Raw genomic sequence first — 27,052 nt, forward strand, 5'->3', positions numbered from 1 at the left:
AAATGACGGTTTGTAGTGATTTCCATCGCATGCACAACATTCCGGACGAGATAGCGAGACCAGCTGGGTCTCCGTGGATTGTTATCGGAAGCAAAGCGAAGGAGGTGGCGTCGGGAGCGGAAGCAAAAGCGAGGCTGCAGAGCCGGCCTGTTGACTAAGCTCAGAAAACAGCCACTCAAATCTCCACTGCTAAGCCTCTACCTCTCCAACGCCAGATCCATGTAAACAAGACAGACGATTTGGAATTACAGCTGGAATTACCTTATTCTATTCTATAATCAGCTGGTCAGTGCTATACTCAATACTTAAGTGACTTACCCATCCAATGAGGATTCTTGTTTACAAGATGCCACATCTGAGTCGCTGACAAATCCTGAATTTCTGTAAAGATAACTGTCCAGAGATTTATAAGCACGCAGTGCTTCACCACTGAACAGCGAGGGAAAGTTAATGAGGTAATTATACACGTCCGGGTATTCCGCTGGCAGTTCAAAATCCGGTCGTGAAAACTCCATTCGGTAAGCCATAAGGGTCACTAATCTGTAGATCGTTTATTTTAGACATATATCTAGTTATCTGTTCATTAGAAAAATGAGCCGTGTAGTCCGTCAGTTGAAATTGATCCATTCTGTACACGAGTGCAGCAGTATTCAGCGGTGTTTTTGACTGACAAGATGGCGGTTGTGTACTTTCTGGTCACGTGACTGCAAGATCTCTATAGATAGTTTTCACTGACATCACAGCATTCCGGGGAATGCCCCCCAGCTGCCATCTTGCAGGGCAAACAAAACGGACCATCACCACTACCAGCTACGTTATCTCGGATGAATTTATTAAATTATGTAGTCAGTTTTCTAAAATAAAGATCAATGTCGGCAAAATCAAGCAAACAGAAGTATATGGATACATTGGACGACATCTCACGGCAACGGTATGCAGCCAAACTGTCCTTGATTGGGGGAATTGACCCCTACGAAGTGGACAAAGAAGCATTTTCAAGAGACTATGCAGGGCTGCCATCCATATCGTACCCTGATATTGTGAACTATTTCGTGAATACTAAAAGCGCCTACACACTTGACGACCTCAAAGCATACAAGTCACTGGAGTCATACAATTATTTTGTCTGTGGCTGGGTCCATGAAGTCCACCAAAAACAAGTGAGAGCCATGTCCTAATTACAGCCAAGGTATGTACACACTGGAGTTTTAGAGCTCTCAACACTGCATATAAATGTGTGTATAATATCGAGTTGATTTAAGACAAATTTTACATCCATTAGTGGTATTACAGTACCATGTCAGTATAAACTTTGTAATATAATTAACTGGTATGTAGGCTTGTTACACGATTGTTTATTTAAACAACTTACCACTTATAAAATGATCGGAGCAGACTTTGCTGTGTTTGGAAGGCTGAAAATCCTTGCGGTTGATTCTTGCAAGCCATAGATTTCTCCTTTGTATGCTGAGTTTCTTTGTTTGCTCGCCTTCGTGCTCCCGTACAGTGGGAATTCCATAAAAGCTCCACTTGATGTCATCATCTGACCTATTACGACAGCCGTGAATACAACAGGTGTGCACCATTGCTAGCTTTAAATAGTAATAATGTAAATAAATGTAAATAAAATATAAATAAATGTAACTCGCGCGTTACAATGTGTGCTCAGTGACCCGTACGGTAAGCTTGCCCTACAAGATGGCCACCACCAGGGAATCCCCGACTCTGTGACGTCATGTGAAAACTATCTATTAGTCCTTCCCTCCAGGCTGAGGCTGTGCACCACTTTTAAGGGTCCGGGTCACACATGGGCAATCATGCGATCGTTCCTCCCTGAATGGTATGTCGTACATATGGATGTGATCTCTAATCCTTATTGTCATGTTTATGTTATTTTATTTATTTTTTTAATTTCTCATTTTCTTTCTTTTGTATGTACAAATAGTTACATACATTTTTTATACATGTTCGAAATAAAAGTAAATTCAATTCAATTCAATGTCTTGAATAGAATGCTATCCCTTTAAGAGGAGTCTTATGTTGAGTGTATAATTGGGGAGCATTACCAGTGTAACACAGATGTACACAAATTATTCCATGAGTAACGTGCAGTGAGTTGAAACTTGGTGTCCGTGATTAAATTCAGCATCCTAATTAATGGATTAAGGACAACATAAAACATGACACTTATTTACTTTCCTTTATATTTGCTAGCTCATTCCTTTTGATCGACACTTTATTTTCCTAGTTTGACTTGACAGATACTGTAATTAAATTAAGGTTCACAGATTTCACTTTAGCCATCATTTTATGCCACACACACACACACACACACACACACACACACACACACACACAGAGAGTGTGGTTCTCTCAGATGAAGTAGAAATGAGAAGTACAGGGGTATGTGTTGAAATTCTAAATCTCAGAGAGTTGGGGAAGTGACAGTGTATAAGCAAGAGTGCATGGATGTGTGTGGACAAGTGTGTATACACGTGAACACACAAGAACTTTTATACACACCAGCCGAGGAACAGTGGATTTTCTGAAGAATTGTGTGATTGAGATTGAGGTCAGTGATGGAGGTCCTGCTGCTTTTTGTCCTCATCCTCCAGACCATTTCAGGTGAGTTGCTTCTGTGTCCATTTTATATCGAGCTTCTGAATTTGGTCTTGAGTTTAGAGATGTTTCAGTGATGAACTCAGACTGGTATCAGGTTTAAACTCACACCACACACATTACGAACACACATTGCAAACTCATTGTTCAGAGTAGGAATGAAAGAGTTAAGTCTCAAACAGTTTTCACACACACACACACACACACACACACACACACACACACACACACACACACGTATGTAAACAGTTAAATTGCATAATGTGTAAAATCTAAGTAGACATGCCAAGAGTGTGTGTGTTCTGTGTGTGCTCTGCTTTGACATCAGATCACATGTTGAGTTCCTCTTACTGTCGCAACACTGATTTCCTTCTAGACTGATGCTCACATGCACATGTGCAATCGTTCGACTGTTTGCTGAGAGTTTCCTGATTTACACCATTACTGTTTCTCAACGTCACAGTGAAAACACTGGGAATACTGGGAGCACAGGGAATACTGGGAACACTGAGAAATAAAATTACCAGGAATCCTGGGAAGCTGTTTTCAGGCTTAAAATGTAAAAACAATGCTGAGGAAGGAAATTCTTGATTTCATCGTCTCTCACTGAGTTACACTGTGATATTTCAGCATCTGAGCCACACCCTTTGGTCACTGCATTGGGAATCAGTAGGAACACTGGAAGACTAATAACACTGGGAAGTTAGTAACACTACCAGTTTAAAATGTGCAAATATTTTGTGTAAATGTTCTGTGTTGTACAGGATGTGCATGTTTATGGACTGTAGAAAAAGTGACTGCTAAACCTGGCGGCTCCATCACAATTCCCTGCCACTACAACTGGAGGTTTCGAGAGCAGGAGAAGTACTGGTGCAGAGGGAGGTTCTGGTACACATGTGTGCGTGTGACAGAGTGGGCGGGCCGAGTCAGTGTGATGGACACCCCAGAAGAGCTGGTTATTACACTCACGTTCTTTGAGCTGCAGGTCCGAGATGCTGGGAGGTACTGGTGTGCCGTGGACATCGGCGGACTGAGTAAGAGCGACATCAGGACATCGCTGGAGCTGCAAGTGACTGATGGTGAGAACTGTGGAAAAAAATACACAGAAAGTTTAAACAAAGACACAGCAGAAATAAAATAGTGTATGAATCATGTAAAATAAAGTGAAAGCAACTGTTTTCTGTGTGAACTAAGATGAGAGTTACTTGAGTGAGTTGTTTGAATTAAAAAAAATCCAAAATCTGTTAGTAAATTGATGTCTTGAATTTATTTATTGTACATTTCTTTATATATATATATATATATATATATATATATATATATATATATATATATATATACACACATATACAGTGGTGCTTGAAAGTTTGTGAACCCTTTAGAATTTTCTCTATTTCTGCATAAATATGACCTAAAACATCAGATTATCACACAAGTCCTAAAAGTAGATAAAGAGAACCCAGTTAAACAAATGAGACAAAAATATTCTACTTGGTGATTTATTTATTGAGGAAAATGATCCAATATTACATATTTGTGAGTGGCAGAAGTACGTAACCCTCTAGGATTAGCAGTTAATTTAAATTTCAGGTGTTTTCAATCAATGGGATGACAATCAGGTGTGAGTGGGCACCCTGTTTTATTTAAAGAACAGGGATCTATCAAAGTCTGATCTTCACAACACATGTTTGTGGAAGTGTATCATGGCACGAACAAAGGAGATTTCTGAGGACCTCAGAAAAAAACATTGTTGATACTCATCAGGCTGGAAAAGGTTATAAAACCATCGCTACAGAGTTTGGACTCCACTAATCCACAGTCAGATAGGTTGTGTACAAATGGAGGAAATTCAAGACCATTATTACCCTCCCCAGGAGTGGTTGACCAATAAAGATCACTCCAAGAGCAAGCCGTGTAATAGTCGTCGAGGTCACAAAGGACCCCAGGGTAACGTCTAAGCAACTGAAGGCCTCTTTCACATTGGCTAATGTTAATGTTCATGAATCCACCATCAGGAGAACACTGAACAACAATGGTGTGCATGGCAGGGTTGCAAGGAGAAAGCCACTGCTCTCCAAAAAGAACATTGCTGCTCATCTGCAGTTTGCTACAGATCATGTGGACAAGCCAGAAGGCTATTGGAAAAATGTTTTGTGGACGGATGAGACCAAAATAGAACTTTTTGGTTTAAATGAGAAGCGTTATGTTTGGAGAAAGGAAAACACTGCGTTCCAGCATAAGAACCTTATCCCATCTGTGAAACATGGTGGTGGGAGTATCATGGTTTGGGCCTGTTTTGCTGCATCTGGGCCAGGACGGCTTGCCATTATTGATGGAACAATGAATTCTGAATTATACCAGCAAATTCTAAAGAAAAATATCAGGACATCTGTCCATGAACTGAATCTCAAGAGAAGGTGGGTCATGCAGCAAGACAACGACCCTAAGCACACAAGTCGTTCTACCAAAGAATGGTTAAATAAGAATAAAGTTAATGTTTTGGAATGGCCAAGTCAAAGTCCTGACCTTAATCCAATGGAAATGTTGTGGAAGGACCTGAAGCGAGCAGTTCATGTGAGGAACCCCATGAACATTCCAGAGCTAAAGCTGTTCTGTACGGAGGAACGGGCTAAAATTCCTCCAAGCCGGTGTGCAGGACTGATCAACAGTTACCGCAAAAGTTTAGTTGCAGTTATTGCTGCACAAGGGGGTCACACCAGATACTGAAAGCAAACGTTCACATACTTTTGCCACTAACAGATATGTAATATCGGATCATTTTCCTCAATAAATAAATGACCAAGTATAATATTTTTTTCTCATTTGTTTAACTGGGTTCTCTTTATCTACTTTTAGGACTTGTGTGAAAATCTGATGATGTTTTAGGTCATATTTATGCAGAAATATAGAAAATTCTAAAGGGTTCACAAACTTTCAAGCACCACTGTGTGTGTGTGTGTGTATATATATATATATATATATATATATATATATATATATATATATATATAAAAATTTGTGTGTGTCTCAGATCCTGATTTGTGGGTCAGCAGTGCATTGTCGTGTGCTCCTGAGGGAGGAATTGTGCATGTACAGTGTTTGTACAGTGACAGACTGAAGAAGATGGAGAAGAAGTGGTGTCGGGGTGGAGACCTGCACTCCTGTCAGTCTCAGCAAAGTGCTCAGATCTCCCAGCATGCACGGCTGCAGCTCAGAGATGAGGGCCAAGGCTTGTTCACTGTGGCACTTTCAGGGCTTCAGAAAGACGATGCTAGCTGGTACTGGTGCAGTGCTGCAGGGGTCCAAGCACCTGTACACATCTGCATCACAACAACACACAACTCCACACACAACTACACAGGTGTGTTCACACCACACAACTCCACACACAACTCCACAGGTGTGTTCACACTACACAACTACACAGGTGTGTTCACACCACACAACTCCATACACAACTACATAGGTGTGTTCACACTACACAACTACAAATGATAGAGAATACACCCATGTGTAAACAACACCCTACTACAGAATTGCAAACACATGACAACCACACACAACTGTATACAAACCACAAACACGACTACATAGAAAATTAAACACACAACTACAGAAATGCACAACTACACACACAGGTACACAGCTCCATATACAAAACTACACAGATGTGAAAACACTTCACAACTACACACACAATTATATGGGTGTGTACAATCTATACACCGAACTACACAAATAGTCTTGCACTGTGTATGTATATGTTGCTGCTGTGTGAGTGTGTGTTGTTAACATCAACCTGAAGTCTCTCCTCCATCCACAGGGTATAGTGAACCTCCATCACCATCACACTCATCCATTACTACACTAACACACACACACACTCCACTCATACACACACTCCACACATGCACACTGCCCAGCTCTTCACGTGAATTAACCACATCTTCAAACACATCTTCGACATCTGCGACACCTGAGAATGTGTTCACTTCACCTGCAACAGGTAATAACCCCTTACACATCACACTACCCCCCTCATACACACATCACTAACTCCGTTCACTTTACTCTCAGTGCGAGGACATTCATCAATTGTACCTGAATCCCTGCCCACTGCTCCATCCCCTGCCTCACACAGGTGTGTATGATCCTGCTGTACTTCTGTTTGTTTTGTGGAATGTGATGATCTCACCTGAGTTCTCACTCTGCACAAAGCTGTTCCTCAACTCTGTGACATATATTGTGCGACTCCAAATCAGAAAAAGATGGGACAGTACGGAAAAAAAAGAAAGCAGTGATTTCTAAATGTACTTTGACTTGTATTTCATTGCAGACAGAATGAACCCAAGATATTTCAAATTTCATTAGTCAACTTCATTTCATTTTTTAATATATATCCATTCATGTGTTTCAGACCGAGGATCTTCAGTTTATCAACAAATGCGTGAGAAAATTATTGAAATGTTTAAAAACAATGTTCCTCAAAGAAAGATAGGAAGGGATTTGGATATTTCACCCTGTATGGTGCATAATATCATTAAACAATTCATGGAATCTGGAGGAATTTCGGTGTGTAAAGGGCTCAAGCCTAATCTGAACCCCATGATCTCTGATCCCTCAGATGGCACTACATCAAGAACCATCATTCATCTACAGCTGATAGAACCACATGGGCTTGGGATTACTTTGGCAAACCTTTATCAAGCTACAATACAGAGTTACATCCACAAACACCAGTTAAAACTTTACTGTGTAAAAAGGAAGCCTTATGTTAACTGTGTCCAGAAGCTCTGTTGACTTCTCTGGGCTCGGAGGCATCTGGGATGGACCATCACACAGTGGAAACGTGTATTGTGGTCAGATGAATCAGTATTCCAGGTCTTTTTTGGAAGAAATGGACGCCGTGTGCTCTGGACCAAAGAAGAAAAGGACCATCCAGACTGTTAGCAGGAACAAGTCCAAAAGCCAGGGTGTGCCATGGTATGGGGTTGGGTCAGTGCCCTTGGCAAAGGTAACTTACACTTCTGTGATGGAGCATTAATGCAGAAAAGTACACTGAGACTTTGAAGCAACATCTGCTGCCTTCAAGACGACGTCTTTTCCAGGGAGATTTCAACAAGACAACGCAAAACTACATTCTGCTCACATTACAAAGGCGTGGCTGTGGAAGAAGAGGGTGTGTCCTCTCTGTCCCCAGTAGAGAATATGTGGAGAATTTAAAAATGAAAAATATGACACTGACAACCCCGTACTGTTACACACCTTAAGACCTGTTTACAGGAAGAATGGGACAAAAATAACACCTGAAACACTCCATCACTTGGAGTCTTCAGCCCATAAACATCTTTTAAGTGTTGGGAGAAGGAACAGGAGTATTATAAAATGGGAAATACTTTACTGTCCCAACTTTTTTGAGGTATGCTGTAAGAATCAAAACTGATATGTGTTTATTTAAAAAAAAAACAATAAAATCCATGAGGGTAAAATATCAAATAATATGCCGTTGTGTTGTTTTCAGTGCAATATGGGGCAAAGATTATTTACAAATCAATGTTTTCAGGTTTAATTTCAATTTCAACACACCGTCCCAACTTTTTCTGATTTGGGGTTGTAGACTGAGAGAGATAGAGAGAGAGAGAGAGAGAGAGAGAGAGAGTGTATGCGTGCGCTCACTGTTTTTTAGATTAGATTAAATAGAACTTTATTGATCCCTTTGGGGGTGGCACGGTGGTGTAGTGGTTAGCGCTGTCGCCTCACACCAAGAAGGTCCGGGTTCAAGCCCCGTGGCCGGCGAGGGCCTTTCTGTGCGGAGTTTGCATGTTCTCCCCGTGTCCGCGTGGGTTTCCTCCGGGTGCTCCGGTTTCCCCCAAAGACATGCAGGTTAGGTTAACTGGTTTCTCTAAATTGACCGTAGGTGTGAATGTGAGTGTGAATGGTTGTCTGTGTCTATGTGTCAGCCCTGTGATGACCTGGCGACTTGTCCAGGGTGTAACCCGCCTTTCGCCCGTAGTCAGCTGGGATAGGCTCCAGATTGCCTGAGACCCTGTAGAACAGGATAAAGCGGCTAGAGATAATGAGATGAGATGAGATGATCCCTTTGGGAGGGTTCACTCACTCACTCAGCTCCGCATGCTCCCAAAGGGAGCATGGTGCCTCTGCATATGGCTCTCCAGGCGGATCTGTTCCTGGCAGCCTCCCAGGCGGTGGCAATGTTGAGCCCAACAGCCTGCAGGTCGTCGCTCAGCTGGTCAGACCATGTATGTCTGGGTCGGCCTCTGGGACAGGACCAGGTGGTGGGGGGTCAGTTCCCTCAGTAGGGCAGCTTGTTCCAGGGGTGGCTCCACCCTGGCGATGTGGCCAAAGAGGTGGAGATGGGCCGAGCAGATCTTGTTGGACAGTGGAGGCTGGTTGGTGAGCTCACGCAGGGTGGCATTGGAAACGTGGTCATGCCACCTGATCCCCAAGATCCTTCATTGGCACTTGGTGTCGAAGGCATCCAGGCGGTGTTCCTGGGTAGCTATTAGAGCCCAGGTCTTGGCTCCATACATGAGGATGGACAGCACGAGGCTGTTATACAGCCTGCTATTAGTTTGGACCAAGAGTTTCCTTTTGGACCATATGCTGTCAAGGCTTGCCATCGCAGAGGCGGCACGACTGATGCGGAGCTGGATGTCAGAGTCGCTCTTGCAGTCAGACGTTATCGTGCCACCGAGGTAGCAAAACCTGTCAACAGCTTCAACGGGGTGGGAGTTAATCACCAGTCCTGCTTGGGGTGTCTCGTAGTTGCTGAGGCACTGAACCTTGTTTTTTTCCCAGCTGACCAACAGGCCAAGTGGTTGGGTTTCCGTATCCATGGCCTGCAGGGCAAGTTGGAGGGCTTCCATGACTTCAGCCAGGATTGCCACATCGCCTGCATAATCCAGGTCTGTGATGGTAACATCGCCAAAGCTAGCACTTTGCACTTTGCACATTGTCCAGTATTGGTTTTTGTCAGGCTAGGCTACTGCTCCTTCCCATCCTCTGTCCTCCTGTTACCCCTCCTCCCCCCCAGAGATGAGTTGTACAGTCTGATGGCGTGAGGGACAAATGAGTTTTTAAGTCTGTTAGTCTTGCACTTGGGAAGGAGCATTCTGTCACTGAACAGGCTCTGCTGGTTGCTGATGACGGTATGCAGAGGATAACTGGCATCATCCATGATGTTCAGTAGTTTGTCCATAGTCCTCTTCTCTGCCACAAGAGAGTCCAGCTTCACACCGACCACAGAGCCGGCCCGCCTGATCAGTTTGTCCAGCCTGGATGTGTCCTTCTTGGATGTGCTGCCCCCCCCCCCCCCCCAGCATACTACGGTGTAAAACAGGACACTGGTGACCACGGACTGATAGAACATCCACAGGAGTTTCCTGCAGATGTTAAAGGACCTCAGCCTCCTCAGGAAGTATAGCCTGCTTTGTCCCTTCCTGTACAGGTGGTTGGTGTTGCAAGTCCAGTCCAGCTTGCTGTCCAGCCACAGCCCGAGGTACTTGTAGAAATCCACAGCCTCCACCTTGACTCTCTCAATCAGAACTGGTCGTGACCTTGGTCTGGACCTCCCAAAGTCAATGACCAACTCCTTGGTCTTCAAGGTGTTGAGTTGCAGATGGGTCATGTTGCACCAAATGGCAAAGTCCCTCACCAGGCTCCTATACTCATCCTCTCTGTCATCCCTGATACACCCCATGATGGCTGTATCATCGGCGAACTTCTGAATGTGACACAGCTCCGAGTTGTAGCAGAAGTCCGTGGTGTACAGGGTGAAGAGAAAAGGGGCCAGCACTGTGCCCTGGGGTGCTCTGGTGCTGCTAATCACAGTGTCAGACGTGATGTCCTCCAGCCTGTCGGTGAGGTAGCTGGAGATCCAGGTGACCAGGCAGGGGTCCACTCACATCCTGTTCAGTTTGTCCTGAAGCATAAGGGGCTGGATGGTGTTGAAGGCACTCAAGAAGTCCAAGAAGAGGATCCTCACTGTGCCATTTCCCTTATCCAGATGTGAATGGACTTGGTGTAGCAGGTAGATGATGGCGTCTCCCACACCAACACCTGCCCGGTACGCAAACTGCGGACAGTCCTGGGCATGTTGCACCTGGGGTCTGAGGAGGCTGAGGAAGGGCCACTCAAACGTCTTCATCAGATGGGAAGTGAGTGCCACCGATCAGAAGTCGTTCAGCTTGCTGTGCTGGTTCTTCTTGGGAACTGGAATGATGCATGATGTCTTTCAGAGGGTGGACACTCTCCTTTGTCTGGGCCTGCTGCTCTCCTGGGGTGAAGCTTCCTCAGTTGACCTCTGACCTGGTCTGCAGTGATGCATGAAGGAGTCTGTGTTGAGGTGGGGGAGGAGGGGGCTGCTGCGATGACTGGGGGAGGTGTGTTGAGGGAAGAAGGAGAGATGGCTGCAGTGGGGGGGATGTGGGCTGGTTGAACTGGTTGAAGAAGTCATTCAGCTCGTTCACCCTCTCCACTATCCCCTCAACGACTCTGGTCTTTATGTTGTGGCCTGTGATGGTTTTCACACCTTCCCAGACCTCCATCATGCTGTTCTCCTTCAGCTTCTGCTCCACCTTTCTCCTGTAGCTGTCCTTAGCTTCCCTCACGCAATGTTTCATCTCCTGCTGTGCTGCTTTCATCGCCTCCCTGTCCCTGCGCCTGAAGGCAGCCTTCTTCCTGTTGAGGACAGCTTTGACTTCCTGTGTTACCCATAAATTATAAATTATAGATTGAGAGACAGAGAGTATGTGTCTGATCACTGTTTTAATTTATAGATTGAGAGTGGGTGTGATCGTGGTCTTGGCTGCAGTGATGTCAGTACTAGTGGGTGCAGTTTGCTGGAGATGGAGGATACACCATCGTGAGTAACACACACACACACACACACACACACACACATCTATGTGGGGATAGATTAGGGATAAAATTAGTTCATGTTTAAAGTCATTACAGTTCTGTAAAGCTGCTTTGTGATAATGTCTATTGTTAAAAGTGCTATAAAAATAAACTTGACTTGGCACACACACACACACACACACACACACACACACAGTAATAATAAAATATAATGAATGAAATACTCAGTACAAAAATCAAAGATGAAAAACAAAGATAAAAAGAATTAAATGTCAAACAGGAACTCATATATACTGAAATTCTTGTTTCTGAACCGATGCAGGTGAGGCCCTTGGAAGGGAGAATTGGGTGGAGTCAGCTGAGCTGAGTGTGAGTAAACACACTATATCACATATACGGTCCCCTTCAAAAGTATTGGAACGGCAAGGTCAATTCCTTTGTTTTTTTTTTTGTACACTGAAGACATTTGGGTTTCAGATCAAAAGATGAATATGAGACAAAAGTTCAGAATTCCAGCTTTTATTTCATGGTATTTACATCTAGATGTGTTAAATAACTCAGGACAGAGCACCTTTTCTTTGAACCCACCCACTTTTCAATTGAGCAAAAGTATTGGAACATGTGACTGATGGGTGTTTCTAGTTGCTCAGGTGTTGCCTTTTAGATTGATTGCTGAAACTTTAAATCAGGGGTGTCAAACCTGATCCATAAAGGGCCTTGTGGCTGCAGGTTTTCATTCCAGCCATGCAGCAGCACACCTGACTTGGCTCATTCAATCAACTGAACTGTCTTCACACAGTCAAATACTTGCAGCCACACCCACCCTTGATTAAAGGGTGGGTGTGTCAGTTGATTGAATAAGCCAAATCAGGGTGCTGCTGCATGGCTGGAATGAAAACCTGCAGCCACACGGCCCTTTATGGATCAGGTTTGACACCCCTGCTTTAAATAGTTCTTGTTTTTGGCTTTGACCTGTGAAAACTGTATTTGCTGCTAAGCAAACATGAAGACCAGAGAGCTGTCAATGGGAGAAAAGCAAACCATTTTGAAGCTGAGAGAAGAGGGAAAATCGATCAATCAGAGCTATTGCACAAACATTGGGCATAGCTAGTACAACAATTTGGAATGTACTGAAAAAGAAAGAAACTACTGGTGTACTGAGCAACAAACATCGAACAGGTCGGCCAAGGGTAACAACAGCAGTTGATGACAGAAACATTGTGAGAACTGTGAAGAAACACCCAAAGACAACAGTCAGTGACATCACTGCCAAACTCCACAGGGCAGGGGTGAAGGTATCACAATCCACTGTTCGAAGAAGACTTCGAGAGAAGAAATATAGAGGCCATACCACAAGATGCAAACCACTCATCAGCAAAAAGAATCAGAAGGCTAGATTGTATTTTGCAAAGAAGTACAGAGATCAGCCACAAAAGTTTTGGGACAAAGTTTTATGGACTGATGAGACCAAGATTAACCTCTACCAAAGTGATGGAAAGGCCAAAGTATGGAGAAAGAAAGGATCTGCTTATGATCCAAAACATACAAGCTCATCTGTGAAGCATGGTGGAGGTAATGTCATGGCTTGGGCTTGCATGGCTGCTTCTGGAGCGGGCTCACTAGTCTTTATTGATGATGTAACTCATGATGGTAGCAGCAGAATGAATTCTGAAGTCTACAAAACCATTTTGTCTGGCAATTTACAGAAAAATGCATCCAAACTAATTGGGAGAAGCTTCATCATGCAACAAGACAATGACCCAAAACACACTGCCAACACAACAAAGGACTTCATCGGGGGAAAAAGTGGAAGGTCTTGGACTGGCCAAGTCAATCACCGGACCTTAACCCAATAGAGCATGCATTTTACTTCCTGAAGAGGAGACTGAAGGGAGAAACCCCCAGAAACAAACAACAACTGAAAGAGGCTGCAGTAAAGGCCTGGAACAGCATTTCAAATGAAGAATGCAACAGCCTGGTGAAGTCAATGGGTCACAGGCTCAATGCAGTTATTGCAAGTAAGGGTTATGCCACCAAATATTAAATGTTATTCACTTTAAGTTAATTTAATAATGTATGTTCCAATACTTTTGCTCACTTGAAAAGTGGGTGGGTTCAAAGAAAAGGTGCTCTTTCCTGAGTTGTTTAACACATCTAGATGTAAATACCATGAAATAAAAGCTGGAATTCTGAACTTTTGTCTCATATTCATCTTTTGATCTGAAACCCAAATGTCTTCAGTGTACAAAAAAAACAAAGAAATTGACCTTGCCGTTCCAATACTTTTGGAGGGGACTGTAACACACACACACACACACACATTAAAATTAAAACTATACTGATGAATGATGTTTAATGAACAGGTGAATGATGATGCAGAGCTGCTGGAGCGGGATTGGAGCAGAGCTGCTGTCCTTCAACTGCAAGAAGAATCAAATTCTTAGATGACCACACACGCACGCACACACACACACTCTTTTACACCTTTTTATGGATTTCTTTTAATGGTATCACTCAGACTCCACATCTTACTTTCATGTTAAATTACAGTATATGAAAACAAAGAACAAATAAAAGTGTGTTGTTGACGAGTGTGTGGATGTGATTAGTGTGTGGATGTGACAAGTGTGTGGATGTGACAAGTGTGTGGATGTGACTGTTGTGTGAATGTGACGAGTGTGTGAATGTGACGAGTCTGTGGGTGTGCTGAGTGTGTGGATGTGATGAGTGTTTGCCCTGTGTGAGTTTGTGATCTGCTCATGTCCAGTTAAATCACTGGTGTACTGAAATATTAGGAATAGGGGGCACCAGTGGCACAGACAGTAGTGGCGGACTTTCTTTCCTGTTGGGGGGTTATGGGGGGTCAGCTGCAGGCTGGATGGCTCCCCGGCCTGAGCTGGGCGGTGGGGGGTATGTAGCAGCAGGGGTGTGGTCAAGCGCTGGTTAGTGAATGGAGGGCGAGGCAGGAGAAGGTGAGTGACAAAGTGCGGACACCTGTTGTCAACTGATGTTGTGTGTGTGTGTGTGTGTGTGTTTATGCAAAGTCCCAACATTAAACTGGAAAGCAAATTTACAAATAAAAAGGACTGTGTAAAACATCATTTCCTCCCTGCCTGCCCTCCAGTGTTCCACACACGCCCCAGGGAAATCCTACACTAACCCCTGTGTTCCAAACTTTATTTTGGTCATCAAACACACACACACAAGTTGCAAATATTTTAACCCTTATTTCAACAACAATGACAGAAGGGGCACACAGAGTCTCTTCCATGAGTATGGGAACAGCAAGGCCATTTTTTTCTAGAACCTGAAAACATTTGGATTTGAGATCAGAAGATAAATAGGATATGATTAATCAGAATTTCAGCTTTCATTACCTGACATTTTACATCTTGAAGTATTAAACAGCAGGTGCTTCTTGTTGAATGTTTAAACAATTAAAAGCTCTGAATGTCTCCTCTTGGTTTGAGTCCTGGGACTGCATTTGCTGTTAAAAAGATTGTTTTCTGATGCCTCCAAATGATTTTTCTTCATCTTTTTTCCTCTGCTTCTTTTTCAGACTCCAACTCCACATGAACCCACAGATTCACCAACCAAGTGAAATATTTTTACTCACCTTTTTCAACACACCAATCCATACGTTATCAATACAATTCTTATTGCAAGTTATTCTGTGTCAGTTTTTTTTTCTGTTTATGAAAACTTCACCACCATGCAGATGGCGGATTACACTGATCTACAGGTAGTGAGTAGCAGCCAAGAACAGATGCTTGGACAACATCACCAGCATTTTGATTCCGTGACTCAGTCCATCAATACTCTCACGCAACAGCAAGGTGAGCAGCAGAAACAGTTAGCACAAATTGCTGAAAGCATGAAAGAAATTGTCACCCAACTCCAACTACTTACTGTAGCTCCTCTGGCTCGCCTATTGTTTCTACCCAAGCTGCTCCCCCCACGTCTGTTATCAGTACTTTTGTTGTAAGTAAGCTGGAAAAATTTAATGGCATGCCTAATCAGTGTAGAGGGTTTTTGTTACAGTGTTCTATATTTTTTGCTAATTCCCCTCTGAGCACAGACAAGGCTTGTATTTCCTTTTTGATATCTTGTCTTATGGGTAAGGCATTAGATTGGGCTACAGCAGTTTTGCCCGCAGTCCAATCCAATACATATGAACAATTCATTAGAGAATTCAAAGCAGTGTTCAATCACACCAATGAGGGCCACTCTCAGGGGGAATTTCTCACCCGACTGTATCAGGGTAATCGCTCAGCTTCCGATTACGCCCTGGAATTTCGCGCACTCACGGCTGGGAGTGGTTGGAATGAACCTGCATTATTAGTGACAGGAACGCTTGGAGCTGGTGTGCTGTTGCTCCAGGACAATACGCCCATCCATACAGCACAGGGGGCAGGGGCAGAAGCAGCCAAATGTGGCTTTAAACTGTTGCCCCATGCACCTTACTCAACCAACCTGGCACCGTCTGATTTCTATCTGTTTTCCAAACTGAAATCCCACTCATGTGGTGGCCATTTTCAGAGTGATGATGAAGTCATCCATGCTGTTGAAGAGGATCCCCAGAGGAAAAGAAAATTAGAAAAGAGCTCTCAAATACATATTCCTTTATTTCTCCCAGACAACTATGAAGTTTGTGTGAAATCAAAATGAGACTATGGCTTACCGGAATTTCTCCTGTCTCTCTCTTTTTTTTCCTCCAGAGCAAAAAGATGCACAAAATATCAAATTAGACTCCTTTTAAATTTCAAAGGAGATTTCATCAAGGTCTAAAATAATTCTCACCTAAGATTTTCTCACCTTTTTGCACCTCTTTTTTAGCTCAGGCAGAGAAATTTGAGAGCTCTCTCTATGAACTCAATCCATTCTCATCCCTGCCTCATTCCTCCGTCTCATGCTGAACTCAGTCAGAACAAATAAAGAGCTCTCTGCAAGCACTCACTCAATTCTCATCCACACTTCATGGGTTTTATCTCAGCCCTTCATGGTGACTTTATTATTATCCATTCAATTCTTTTAAATTATTAATATTCTCTGATTGCAGGCTGAATGAATTGAAAGTGACTGTTTATAGGCTGTAGAGCTGGTATTAGCCAAATGATATTTTCCGTGAGGAACTTTGAGTATTCCACTGGACACCATTCAGTTTTGGTTCGTGGAGCACCTCATAAAACACACTTTATTCAACATTCATTTGTCATTACAATACTGTGTGTGTGTGTGTGTGTGTGTGTGTGTGTGTGTGTGTGTGTGTAGACATGAACCACTGAGCTGCCCTATAAACTTCAATTCAGCAGCACCATCACCTGTATCATCTGTTAACCCAGCTCAATGGAATCCAAGTTCAAGACTATATTGCATTATAGCTGTGGACGGACATCAATGGACCAAGGTCTGAAATCACGTGCTTGTTCTGCTAGTTATAACACTCAAATTCATTACAGCACCTAAACCTTAAAATAATGAAAAAGCTACATTTTCATGTCACTAAGCTGAGCTGAGTTTAATATGCTTCGAACAGTTCCCTCAGTTTTAACATTCTCTCTTTCTCAAGACAAATAAACTTGCTAGCTAACATCCACTAGTATGGCTTAGTGTGACAAGCTTCATGACAGTAAATGTTTATGTTGCTAATACAGTTAGACTTTTTGGGTTTGTAATGTTTTGAATATTACATGTGTTTAATTTATATGCTTTATAGTAATGCTACATTCAACTGAATTCAGAAGTGGAAATTTAGAACTCAGAATTACTGCATTTTTGCATTTGAGCTACAAATTGTGGGGGGACACCCCCATGTTTGCCTTTTGTTAGCAACACGCTAGCCACTAACTGTGATGAGTGCTGCATTCTGACCTCCTCAAAACAGCAAAACTGTATAGTTAGTATCATCATGAGCCAATATGTCTGTATGTTGATTATTTCTCTTAGCAATATTTCATCTCAGAAATATTGCTAAGATAAGAACTTTAATGTTACTAGATCTCATCTCATTATCTCTAGCTGCTTTATCCTGTTCTACAGGGTGACGCGGAAAAACTAGTTCATGCTTTCGTTCCCTCCAGGTTGGATTATTGTAATGCCTTACTGTCTGGATGTTCCAATAAGTGCATAAACAAGCTCCAGTTAGTTCAAAATGCAGCAGCAACAGTCCTTACTAGAACTAGAAAATATGACCACATCACCCCTGTCTTATCAGAATCAGAAACACTTTTATTGCGAGGTATGTGGACACACACGAGGAATTTGACTCTGGTTCACTTAGCTCTCATAGTACAAAACAGATAAAAAAAAGTATACACAAAACAAATAAACAAGCAAACAACAACAACAACAAAAATAGGTGCATAGTGCAAAGTAATCCAGGTAAGTCAAGTATGGAATAGTTAAATAAATATAAAGTATACAGCGTGCACAGAATGACGGTATAAGTGTTCAGATATTTTACAAGTAGTATTACTGATATATGAATCTGGATTTTAGCTGTTCATCACAGAGACAGCCTGAGGGAAGAAACTATTCTTGTGTCTAGTTGTTTTTGCATACAGTGATCTATATTGCCTCCCTGAGGGGAGAAGATTAAACAGATTGTGACCAGGGTGTGATGGGTCCGCAGAGATGTTACCTGCCCGTTTCCTGACTCTGGACAAGTATAGGACTTGGATGGAGGGCAGGTTGACACCAGTAATTTTCTCTGCAGACCTTATTGTCCGTTGCAGTCTGTTCTTCTCCTGTTTGGTGACCGATCCAAATCAAACAGTGATGGAAGAGCAGAGAACAGACTGAATGATGGCAGAGTAGAATTGTGTCAGCAGCTCCTTAGGCAGGTTGAGCTTCCTGAGCTGGCACAGAAAGTACAACCTCTGCTGAGCCTTTTTGATGATAGTGACTGTGTTTGTCTCCCACTTCAAGTCCTGAGAGATTGTGGAACCCAGAAACCTGAAGCTTTCAACGGCAGTCACAGTGTTGTTGGTGATGGTGATGGGCAGCAGAGTGGGGGGGGCTCCTCCTAAAGTCCACTGTCATCTCCACAGTTTTGAGCATGTTCAGCTCCAGATTGTTCTGACCGCACCACCAGACCAGCCGTTCAACCTCCCGTCTGTATGCAGACTCGTCACCGTCCCAGATGAGGCTGATGACCGTTGTCTCATCTCATCTCATTATCTGTAGCCACTTTATCCTGTTCTACAGGGTCACAGGCAAGCTGGAGCCTATCCCAGCTGACTACGGGGGAAAGGTGGGGTACACCCTGGACAAGTCGCCAGGTCATCACAGGGCTGACACATACGGTAGACACAGACAACCATTCACACTCACATTCACACCTACAGTCAATTTAGAGTCACCAGTTAACCTAACCTGCATGTCTTTGGACTGTGGGGGAAACCGGAGCACCCGGAGGAAACCCACGCGGACACAGGGAGAACATGCAAACTCTGCACAGAAAGGCCCTTGCCGGCCACGGGCCTCGAACCCGGACCTTGATGACCGTTGTATTGTCTACAAATTTCAGGAGTTTAACAGACAGGTCTCTTGAGGTGCAATCGTTGGTATAAAGGGAGAAGAGCAGTGGGGAGAGCACACATGGGGGGCTCCAGTGCTGATAGTCTGAGTGCTGGATATGATGCTCCCCATCCTCACCTGCTGCTTCCTGTCAGTGAGGAAGTTTGTAATCCACTGACAGGTGGAGGAGGGCACAGTGAGCTGGGTGAGCTTGGTGTGAAGGATATCTGGAACAATGGTGTTGAACGCCGAACTGAAGTCCACGAACAGGATCCTGGCGTACGTCCCTGCAGAGTCAAGGTGTTGCAGGATGTAGTGCAGTCCCATATTGATTGCATCATCCGCTGACCTGTTTGCCCAGTAGGCAAACTGCAGAGGGTCCAGCAGGGGGTCTGTGATGTCCTTCAGGTGTGACAACACCAGTCTCTCAAAGGACTTCATGACTACAGATGTGAGAGCTACAGGCCTATAGTCATTCAGTCCTGTGATGGTGGTTTTCTTGGGAACCAGGATTATTGTGGAGCGTTTGAAGCAGTGTGAAGGACTTCACACAGGTCCAGGGATCTATTGAAGATCTGGGTGAAGATGGGAGCCAGCTGATCAGCACAGACCTTCAGACAGGAGGGTGACATACCATCTGGGCCAGGTGCCTTCCTGATTTTCTGTCTGTGAAAAAGCTGAAAAACATCCTCTTCACAGATCTTGAGTGCTGGTGTGGGGTCAGAGGCGAGAGGAGGCAGAATAGCAGGGGGTGTAAATGGGTCTTTAATGTCTGAAGGGGGGAGAGGTGTGAATTTGTCGAATCTGGAGTAGAACACATTCAACTCCTCAGACAGTTGATGGTTCATTGCAGTGTAGGGGGATGGTCTCCTGTAGTTAGTGATATTCTTCAGACCTGTCCACACTGATGCTGGATCATTGGCTGAAAGGCTGTTTTTGATCCTTTCAGCATAGCTCGTCTTAGCTGATTTCACCTCTTTCATCAGTGACTACGTTTACATGCACGTCCAAATCGAGCTGCTGTTGGTAATCGAGCAAAGGGTCCCAGCAGGGGTGCCAGAGAAATCCAATCCTACATGCACAAGTGAAATCGGGCTATTGTGCAAGGTGCATTGTGCACCCGAGCCACACGTGGCGCTACACGCCCCATCGTGTTGGTACACTTCCGGTTGTCGTCATGAAGAAGAGCTATAGTGTTGCCAGATACTGCTGACGTTTTCCAGCCCAAAACATGTTCAAATCCGCTAAAATGCACTTAAAACCCCCAATCTGGCAACACTAGCAGTTCCGTGTTCAAGCTGTTAGGCTTGCTCTAACAGACTATGGCTACAAACTGTCCGGCGCAGACCACTGTTTTGTAAGACAACTTATTTTGCACAATAATATTTTTCTAAAGTCCATTTTTTGCTTACAAAAATTTTTTTTTTTTTTGCTTACAATTTAACTTATGTCTTAATAAACACACAAAAAGTTCAATTGTTTTGTTTTTATTGACATTCTTCAGATGTTGGACATATATATACACACACACACAAATACAATGACTTGTTTAAATACACAATTCACAGCTATGCAACAGCTGTACAGATGTATTTGGTGATACAGTAAGTGAGCTAAATTTTCACAGTGCAAACAATGCCACAAAAAGAAAAGATTCATGCCGTTGTCATGATTCGTTGTCATGCCAACCGAGGCTGTTGTGTTTCCCGCTTGTGGTCTCGTCACTCGTCACTTCCGGAAGTAGCTCGACAACTAGCTCGATAGGGTATACATGCTCAAAGTAGCTCAGCAGAAATCGCATAAACTAGGTCGTGTAGCTCGATTCCGAGAAATCAAGTTCGGTTCAATTTCAGCCGAATTAAGGTGTATACATGGCATTTTGAACTTCGATTTCAGTCGAGCAACGGCAGAAATTCAATTCTCTCTATGTGCATGTAAACGTAGTGAGTGTGTTTCTGGCCTGTTTGTACAGGACTCTGTCCCCACTTCTGTAGGCCTCCTCCTTGGCCTGGCGAAGCTGTCCGAGTTTTGCAGTGAACAAGGGTTTGTTGTTATTGTATGGTATGTACGGAAGGTCTTGGTGGGCACACACATATCCTCACAAAAACTGATGTAAGATGTCACAGTATCAGTCAGTTCATGCAGGTCTGAAGCTGCAGCCTCAAAAACACTCCAATCAATGCAGTCAAAGCAGGCTTGTAGTTCCACTTTGGCCTCATCAGACCATCTCCTCACTGTCTTAACTACAGGCTTAGCAGATTTCAGCTTCTGCCTGTAGGACGGGATAGGATGAACCATACAGTGATCAGATAGTCCCAAGGCTGCATGGGGGACAGAGTGGTATGAGTCCTTTAAAACAGTGTAACAGTGGTCCAGAGTGTTAGAGTCCCTGGTGGGACACTTAATGTGCTGTTTATATTTTGGCAGTTCATGGCTGAGGTTTGCTCTGTTAAAGTCCCCCAAAACAATGAGCAAAGAGTCCAGGTGGTTTTTCTCCACATTGTTTATCTGGTCAGCCAGGTGTTGTAATGCCTCATTAACACACACCTGAGGGGGGATGTAGACTCCAACCAGAATAAACGAGGAAAACTCTCGCGGAGCATAAAACAGTTTGCAGTTTATGAATAATGTCTCCAGATGAGGACTGCATGATTTATTTAGAACTGTGACATCAGTACACCAACCTTAGTTAATATAAAAGCAGATTCTGCCTCCCCTCGTTTTCCCTGTGATTTCCATTTCGCAGTCCGCTCAGTGAAGGTGAAATCCAGGCAGATGGACAGAAGAGTCTGGGATGTGCTCACCGAGCCAGATCTGTTAAAATCTGTGTTGATTATGTTGAGGAGCAGCAGTTTGTCCATCTTATTGGCCAGAGAGCGGACGTTAGCCAGGTGAATAGATGGGAGCGCAGTGCGAAAACCCCGCTGCCTCAGTCTGATGAGCGCGCCAGCTCGCTTCCCCCGGTGTCTCCAGCGTCCTTGGCATAATCCATAGAGAGCTGCTGCTCCCCCGACAAGTAACTCTGAAAAACTTTCCGGATTGATGAAAGCCGATGAAAGAACTTTACTGGTGGTTAATCCAATGTTTATGAGTTCTTCTCTAGAGTATGTGACCAGCGAAGAAAAGCAAGAAACACAACAAATACACAAAAACGTAGAAAGTATGAGAGAGCGACGTACCGAGGCAACCATCCGTGGCACCATTTTGGAACAAATCCACACTGCATTGGCTCCCAATCAAATTTCATATTAATTATAAAATACTACTATTGACCTTTAAAGCACTGAATGGTCTCGCACCACAGTACCTGAGTGAACTTCTGGTCCTCTATGACCCGCCATGCCTACTTAGATCAAAAGGTGCAGGCTATCTGCTGGTACCTCGTATAGTGAAGGCTACATCAGGGGGCAGAGCCTTTTCTTACAAAGCCCCACAGTTATGGAACGGCCTTCCAAGTAGTGTTCGGGAATCAGACACAGTCTCAGAGTTTAAGTCTAGGCTGAAAACATATCTGTTTAGTCAAGCCTTTTGTTAATGGTGTTTATGAGGTAAAGGTGTAGATCTGGAGGGTCCTCAGACATAGTGTTTTGGTAAACTAGGATATATGGATGCTGTCAGTCCCCCACTCGCTTGCTCACTTGAGTTTTTTGATGGTGTAATGGCTGGCTGCTTTATGTCCCAGGGCTCCCTCATGCCTGTGTTACCTTCTGGCTCTCCCCTTTTAGTTATGCTGTCATAGTTACGGTAGTTGCCGGAGTCCCTGCTTGTAGTCAGTGCAATATATATACTGTTCCTACTTATTCAGGTGACATTGGGCATACCTAACCACCTGTGCTTTTTTCTCTTTCTCCCCCCCCAAAAAAAAAAATCTGTCCCTCTGAGTTACATGTCGGTTCTGGGATCAAGATGCTGACCTACTTCTGCTCCTCGGACCTGCCTGATCCATCTTGGTACCCTGCATCTGGTTGGAGTCTCATCACATCACTCCTGTGGAGGGTGGCCCCATGTGGACAGTTGGGGGTCGTGCCTGGAGGATGCTCTGGACTCTTGCAGTGGTGCTTTTGTGGCTGGGGACTGCAGTTGACTTGCTGACTTTAGGACTGCAGTTGACTTGCTGACTTTGGGACTGCAGTTGACTTGCTGACTTTGGGACTGCGGTTGTTGTGAACGGTTTTGCGCTTGGGTTTCCATTGGTGGGGGTTTATAGCATCAATGAAGCTGACTTTATGTTAGGACTGTTAATGTTATAGTCATGTTGTCTGTTGTTGCCCAAATGAGGATGGGTTCCCTTTTGAATCTAGTTCCTCTCAAGGTTTCTTCCTCATGCCATCTGAGGGAGTTTTTCCTTGCCACCATCGCCACAGGCTTGCTCATTGGGGATAGAGTAGGGATAAAATTAGCTCATATTTTAAGTCATTCAAATTCTGTAAAGCTGCTTTGCGACACTGTTTATTGTTAAAAGAGCTATACAAATAAACTTGACTGACTGACTCATGTCTCAAACAAATACCAGTGATGCTGACCTCTCCTGCTCTTCAGACCTGCCTAATCTTTTCTGATACCCTACTTCTGGCTGAAGTTCTCATTACGTGGTTCTTGTGGAGGATGGCCTCATATGGACAGTCTAAAGATACACTTAGACAACAGTTCTGGACACTTAATACAAACAGTTTTGCTATAATGGTTTAGGACTACAGTCACCATGATAACTTTAGGACTGCAGTTGTCATGAACAATTTTGCACTCAATGAACAGTTGATAACTTCAACAAAATAGACTTCAAATTAAAACTATAATGAATTTCCTGGTTACACAGTTGTACTTTGTGACTCTATAGGACACAGTTATAGAAGCAAATTATTTATAATCATGTTATCTGTTATCACCCAGATGAGGCTGGGTTCCCTTTTGAGTCAGGTTCCTCTCAAGGTTTCTTCCTCATATCAGGCTTGCTCATTAGGGATAAATTTATTAATTTCCATGTTTAAAGCAGCTTTGCAACAATATCTATTGTTAAAAATCCTATGCAAATACATTGATTTGATTTTTTATTTGCTTCAAGGCTATCGCCATCAGACAGGTGCCAAAGAAGGCTGCAGTATCAGAGCTCAATGACTAACACCCAGTAGCACTCACATCTACCATCATGAAGTGCTTTCAATGGCTAATCCTGAGCCACACCAAGAGCCAACTTTCCCCCACTGGACCTAATCCATTTTGCATACCACACAAACAGATCTACAGGTGACATGCTCTCACTTGCACTACACTTAATCCTGACCCACCTGGGTCAACAGAATACCTACAATATGTGAGAATGCTGTTCATTGACTTCAGCTCAGCATTCAACACATCATCCCTCAGCAGCTGTTTGGGAAGCTCCACTTGCTGGCACTCAACACCTCCCTCTGCAACTGGATTCTGGACTTCCTCACTAAAAGGCCCTAGAGAGTCCAGATGGGCAGCACCAGCTCCAACACCATCACACTGTGAACTGGTGCTCTCCAGAGGTGTGTGCTGAGCCTACTGCTGTTGACACTGTTGACCAACAACTGCATCTTCAGCTCTAGTAGGAACCACATCATCAAGTTTGCAGACAACACCACCATACCGGGGCTCATCAGCAATTATGTTGACATATTGTACAGAGAAGAAGTGTAACATGTTCACATTGCAGAGGAGCTCTCTTGGACAAACACCACAAGCTCACTGGCTAGGAGAGCCCAGTAGCACTTGCACATCCTCTGACAGCTGAAAAAGGTACACCTCCCTCCACCCATCCTCAAAACCTTCTCTTGGGGCACCATCAAGAGCAACCCAACCAGCTGCATCACCATCTGAAATGGGAATTACCATGCCTCCAATTACAGAGCCCTCCAAATGGTTATGTGGACAGCAGAACAGATAATCGGCACATCTCTTCCCTGTCTGAAGGATATATTCACCTCCTGCTGCATCCCGAAGGCCACCAGCATTGTGGTTGAGTCCTCCAACCTCTCCCATGGACTGTTCCCCACTCCCATCTGGGATGAGAGTCTACAGCATCAGGACCAGGTCTGCCAGGTGCAGTAGTCTCTGTGCAATAGTTTCTTGCCCCAAGCTGACTTCTGAACACCTGGCAACCCTAATTGACCCCAGAGTCTCTTCTGCACACCCTGCTCCTACCCTATGTTTATATCTGTTCTGCAATTCTTTGTCTATTTGCACAGATCCACAATGCTAACAACACATTTCTATTTATCGTCATTGCATATTGTCTGTGATGGAGAACAAGTGAACCTAAACACAAGACACTGACACTTAGTGAGAGTAAACTGTTTAGTAAGGGAGTGAGGAATAGGCAGAGTGAAGCAGAGGAGTGAGTGAAGATTGAGCTGGGATCAAACCCCAGTCACTGCAGTAAGAGCACACCACTGAGCCAGGAGAGTGAATGCAGGCAGTGGGACAAGGCAGAACAGGGATGCAGAGAGGTGTGTGAGTGTGACTCTAGCTCCGCGCTGATGTTTTTTATTTTGTTCACTGTACATCGTATCCTTTCTTTGATTAGTGTCTTTTGCGCTCTGTCCACGGCCTTCTTTGCATTTTTGGTTGGAATAGGAGTCTTGATGTTTAACCTTGCCAGTGTGATTCCTTCATCTCGGCATCACAGGTTGAACTTTAGATGGTTTCTTTGGCGTGCCCGTTTCTTCGTCAGCTGTTCTAGGTGGCAAAACTCTTTGATGCACTCTTTTCCATAACTTTCGTTTAATAGATGTGTTACGTTCATTATGTCTTCTTATTAAATCAAGTCATTAGTTTTCTTTTGTTTCAGACATGTAAAAGTTTTTTTTCTTTACCTGACATGTTTCGACGGTGTAACTTCTGTCTTCATCAGAGGGTCACCCGGATGTTGGTGTGTGACGTGCCTTTATAATCAGCTGATGTTATGGAGGTGTGACCTCCCTGTCAATATTGACAGGTCGGTCACACCTCCCGCTGTCAGTGTTGACGCTCCAGGTGTGGGAGAGCATGTATGCCCCCTCATCCCTGTTTATTGTTCTTGGGCTACACTTTCTGATTTCTATTGACTCCTTAATCCAACGGTGGTATCTGTTGTTCTCTTGTTGTATGATTTGAGCACACCTGGAGCGCCATCCTGAGGGGGCAACACTGACAGCGGGAGGTGTGACCAACCTGTCAATATTGACAGGGAGGTCACACCTCCATAACATCAGCTAATTATAAAGGCACGTCACACACCAACATCCGGGTGACCCTCTGATGAAGACAGAAGTTACACCGTCGAAACATGTCAGGTAAAGGAAAAAACTTTTACATGTCTGAAACAAAAGAAAACTAATGACTTGATTTAATAAGAAGACATAATGAACGTAAAACATCTATTAAAGATTTTTATTGTCAATTCATTATATATACAGGACATATAGGAGAATCGAAAACACTACAATATCTGTAATGGAGAAGGTGCTAGAAGAGTAGCTTATAAGGTGTATATGAACAGTAGTGCAAATGAGCAATAGCAGCAGATACAGCAGTAATGCAAATGATTGTAGTGTGATGTGCAAATGGATGAGATGGAGTTTCTTGTGTGAATGAACGTGTTACAGACCAGGGGTAGGGGGTAGGCAGTGGACAGAGTTCAACATCCTGACAGCCTGGTGGATGAAGCTGTTCAGCAATCTTGTGGAGTGGGCCCGGAGGCTCCGGTACCTTTTCCCTGAGGGCAGGAGGCTGAAGAGTGAGTGTGAAGGGTGGGAGGTGTCACCAGCGATGCTGATGACTCTGCGGGTGAGACGGGAGTGATAGATGTCCATAAGGGAGGGCTGAGGGGTACCGATGATCTTGCTGGCCGTGTTCACTATGCGTTGCAAAGTCTTCTGACAGGAGGCACTGCAGTCTTCATAACATGCAGTAATGCAGCCAGTGAGGACACTGGTGTCCCTGTAGAATGAGCACATGATGGGGGGGGTGGGGGGGTGGGACTCATGCACTCCTCAGTTTGCGGAGGAAGTAGAGGCGAGATTGAGACTTATTG

General features: G+C 44.0%; 1 protein-coding gene and 1 long non-coding RNA gene across 2 annotated transcripts; both read left to right on the top strand.

Moving 5' to 3' along the window:
* The first annotated feature begins 2,442 nt into the window (after positions 1 to 2,442).
* si:ch211-264f5.2 (uncharacterized protein LOC570749 homolog) lies at positions 2,443 to 14,338 on the top strand. Its single transcript, XM_060941915.1, has 8 exons — positions 2,443 to 2,625; positions 3,384 to 3,698; positions 5,651 to 5,980; positions 6,443 to 6,625; positions 6,697 to 6,760; positions 11,418 to 11,503; positions 11,822 to 11,868; positions 13,863 to 14,338. The coding sequence occupies exons 1-8, from the start codon at positions 2,580 to 2,582 to the stop codon at positions 13,941 to 13,943; spliced, it is 1,152 nt and encodes a 383-aa protein (XP_060797898.1). The 5' UTR covers positions 2,443 to 2,579; the 3' UTR covers positions 13,944 to 14,338.
* A 97-nt stretch (positions 14,339 to 14,435) lies between these two features.
* LOC132900291 (uncharacterized) lies at positions 14,436 to 20,247 on the top strand. The gene is made up of 3 exons (XR_009656769.1): positions 14,436 to 15,096; positions 15,218 to 15,335; positions 16,771 to 20,247. It is a non-coding gene; the product is annotated as an uncharacterized LOC132900291 (long non-coding RNA).
* The last annotated feature ends 6,805 nt before the right edge of the window (positions 20,248 to 27,052 follow it).

This window comes from Neoarius graeffei, chromosome 16 (genome assembly GCF_027579695.1).
Source record: "Neoarius graeffei isolate fNeoGra1 chromosome 16, fNeoGra1.pri, whole genome shotgun sequence".
Classification (NCBI taxonomy): domain Eukaryota; kingdom Metazoa; phylum Chordata; class Actinopteri; order Siluriformes; family Ariidae; genus Neoarius; species Neoarius graeffei.

What these genes read in the sequence shown, in the direction of transcription:
- si:ch211-264f5.2 (XM_060941915.1), top strand. Translation starts at nt 2,580, where the DNA reads ATGGAGGTCCTGCTGCTTTTTGTCCTCATCCTCCAGACCATTTCAG. An exon ending in CATCCTCCAGACCATTTCAG is followed by an intron (nt 2,626 to 3,383) that starts GTGAGTTGCTTC and finishes TGTGTTGTACAG; the next exon opens with GATGTGCATGTTTATGGACT. An exon ending in CCATCCCCTGCCTCACACAG is followed by an intron (nt 6,761 to 11,417) that starts GTGTGTATGATC and finishes TTTAATTTATAG; the next exon opens with ATTGAGAGTGGGTGTGATCG.